Genomic DNA, 3,308 nt, shown 5'->3' with positions numbered 1-3,308 from the left:
CTAAAAAAAATAATGGATATCTCTTGAAGCAGAAGGCATCCACGGGCAAATGCAAGAAGGACGATGCTCACCCTAAATCTAAAATCCTAAGAAAATATTTAGCAAGTGCAATGGCAAGAAGGGTGACGATAATGGGAAAACACAGATGCTTCCATGATACACTTGTCTAGACTGCAATCGTGAGCTGAGATGTGGCTGTTCTCTTTGTCGTTAGATTCTTCTAAAGTTGTAGTGGGGTGTTGGGGTGTCATTTGTGATGTTGTGATCCAAGTGTATGGATGATTCTATTTTTCTTTTGCAGGAATGGATGGTTCTATATTGGATGTGTTTGTTGGATGATCCTTCGTAGTCCGAGAGTAGTTCACATGAGTAGATAAATTTGTGAAGGTTTTAAAATAGCGGGCTATGACATTTAGCGGCAATCTTTAAAAACAGCTATAGCTGGGCTATGGCGGGCTATAGCGGCAAAGTGTACATGAAATCATTTAGCGGCAACATTCTCAAACAGTTATAGCGAAGCTATAACAGGGCTATAGCCGGCTATTTAAAACTATGTTTTCACCTGTTCTTTTAATTAATTAACCGAGCCACTCGCTTTTTTATTAGTGGACAATTAGTGGACGAGGCAAAACTTTTGCCTCCATTTTGAAATAAACAAAGGGTGTGTCTAGGGCACATCTAGATGTGCTCTAGTTATTGCACATCTAAGTGAGTGAATCAAGCATAAAGAGGAAAAGAAAAAAAGAAAAGAAAATATCCACACGAATCTCAACGTAAGATCAATGATATAGGACTTAGATGTACAATACTTATGGCACATCTAGATGTGCTTTAGCAAAACTGATAAAGAAAATCTTGACTGCCAAAGTGTACGCATGATCTTATTTTCCTCAGATTATGCTTCACCGTTAGTATGTGGAAGGGGCCCCTTGCCCAGCTCGTCGTCTTGACCAACAAGTTTCGGCGCATCGGCTTCTTGTTCATCTTCCTCTCTGGCCTTGCCCCACAGCACCATGTACAGCCCCGCCACGATCAGCACGGCACCAAGCACGCTGCACGCACAACCACCCGTTAGAAACTCAAACAGACACCACATGCATGTCCTCAAGGCATGCGAGTTAAACAGGGCATCACATTCCGATGTGCAGGGCCTCGTCAAGGACGATGCAGCTCATGACCGCGACGAAGATGATGATGAGAGGTCCGAACATGGCGACGTAGAGGGGCCCTTTCTTCCGCAGGCACCACGACATGAGCGGGAAGGCGGACCCGGACGCCACGATACCCTGGACGTACGATAGGAATCAGCCATGAGAAACGTGGCACGGGCGTGGAGGAAGCAATGGCCGATCAATCAGCCGCCCGATTACCGCGTACGCCGACGAGTAGAGCCTGATGTTGAGCCCGAGCCTCCAGTGGTCCGCGTCCCTGTGGATGCAGAGCGCGAGTAGCGTGGACTGGACCGCGCCGAAGAGGCACACCAGCGCGGCGATCGAGTAGTGGCACGGGTAGACCTGGCCGACCTTGGCCTGGATGGTGAGCCAGATCGCGGCCCTGCAGCAGCTGGGCAACCACCCGTTAGAAACTCAAACAGACACCACATGCATGTCCTCAAGGCATGCGAGTTAAACAGGGCATCACATTCCGATGTGCAGGGCCTCGTCAAGGACGATGCAGCTCATGACCGCGACGAAGATGATGATGAGAGGTCCGAACATGGCGACGTAGAGGGGCCCTTTCTTCCGCAGGCACCACGACATGAGCGGGAAGGCGGACCCGGACGCCACGATACCCTGGACGTACGATAGGAATCAGCCATGAGAAACGTGGCACGGGCGTGGAGGAAGCAATGGCCGATCAATCAGCCGCCCGATTACCGCGTACGCCGACGAGTAGAGCCTGATGTTGAGCCCGAGCCTCCAGTGGTCCGCGTCCCTGTGGATGCAGAGCGCGAGTAGCGTGGACTGGACCGCGCCGAAGAGGCACACCAGCGCGGCGATCGAGTAGTGGCACGGGTAGACCTGGCCGACCTTGGCCTGGATGGTGAGCCAGATCGCGTAGCTGAAGCAGCTGGTGATGGCGAGGAAGGAGCCGAGGATCCGAGGGCCGGCGGCCGGCTGCGGCCGGAGCTGGCGGTCGCCGGTGGCATGGCTGAGCCCGGTGTGCGCCATGCGGCGGAGGAACAGCATCTCCGGGCCCTTGTAGAACGTGAGCAGCATCGCGCCGCCCAGCCCGACCAGGGTGCCCCCCAGCTTCGCTTGGCCGCTGGGCTTTCTGAGCTTCAGAGTCTCCATCCTGTATGTTGTTCCATTTTCCAAGTGGGGCCTTTGAGTCTGTGACCAGAGTAGACCACCATCCAGAAAGAAAATGAGATCTGTGACTAGTGTGACGACCGACCTGGTCAAGATTGCGACGATGAAGGTAGATTGAGGGGTGAGGTTACTGAGAGCCGTGACGATGGTGGTCGAATTCGTGAGCTTGATGGCAAGCACCAGCAGGTTCTGGTTGATGGTGATTCTGCATTTCTTCGATTGATCAAAGAACAAAACACAAACACAAAGTCCACAGTATTTGCTAACATGGTCGCCAAAGAGGAGACGAAGAAGTTACCCGAAAAGTCCACACAAGAATAACCCTGTGACAACCTTGACGGTTAGTGGTGGCCGTTTCTTCCTAGAGATCGATCACACGACAGCCGCGTTAGCCAGAAAATTCAACAAAGGTTGACCACGTTCTGGCAGAGTATATGCCCCACTCGTCACTGGCTATCTTGTGAGGCATCCCGGCAGCTGCAGCAATGCGCAGCTGTATATTTGCGGCTGCGGAGGAGGCAAGAATTAAGGCACGCACCTCTCGATGAGGAAGGCGAGGGGACAGAGGAAGGCGGCGCCGAACATGAGCCTGTAGGCGACGAGGACGCGGACGTCCATGCCGTCGTCCAGCGCCAGCTTGATGAAGATCTGCAGGGCCGAGAAGATGAACTCCACCACCACCATGGCCGACACCGGCCTCGCGGCCTCCAGCGCGCCGCCTCCGACACCGATCCCCATGCTCCTTACACCTTAATTACGTGGACGAACTAGCATGCGTCCGACCAGCTGCACGAGAATGTACACAAGTAGTAGTAGGTGCATATATATGTCCTCCTACTCCTAGCGATGTTAGCCAAGCGCACTTTCTTGTTTTCGGGTGAGATGGGTGTCCCGCAACCTGCAACAACAACAACAACACAACACCGATGGAATCCGTACGTGCACGGACAGAGGAGCGGTGACAGGCTGACCTCAGATCATAGCGCACATAATGCT

The 3,308-nt window shown here is 52.9% G+C and overlaps 1 protein-coding gene across 1 annotated transcript; it reads right to left on the bottom strand.

Moving 5' to 3' along the window:
- Nucleotides 1–677: 677 nt before the first annotated feature.
- On the bottom strand, nucleotides 678–3,074 carry LOC125531303 (WAT1-related protein At1g68170-like). The gene is made up of 6 exons (XM_048695713.1): nucleotides 2,851–3,074; nucleotides 2,611–2,673; nucleotides 2,398–2,517; nucleotides 1,878–2,295; nucleotides 1,642–1,793; nucleotides 678–1,052 (listed from the first exon to the last, which is right to left on the bottom strand). Exons 1-6 carry the CDS (start codon nucleotides 3,048–3,050, stop codon nucleotides 896–898), a joined length of 1,110 nt encoding a protein of 369 aa, XP_048551670.1. The 5' UTR covers nucleotides 3,051–3,074; the 3' UTR covers nucleotides 678–895.
- Nucleotides 3,075–3,308: the final 234 nt, after the last annotated feature.

The sequence above is a fragment of the Triticum urartu genome, unplaced genomic scaffold (assembly GCF_003073215.2).
Source record: "Triticum urartu cultivar G1812 unplaced genomic scaffold, Tu2.1 TuUngrouped_contig_6948, whole genome shotgun sequence".
In the NCBI taxonomy this organism is placed as follows: domain Eukaryota; kingdom Viridiplantae; phylum Streptophyta; class Magnoliopsida; order Poales; family Poaceae; genus Triticum; species Triticum urartu.
This window is presented reverse-complemented; position numbering and strand designations above follow the sequence as displayed.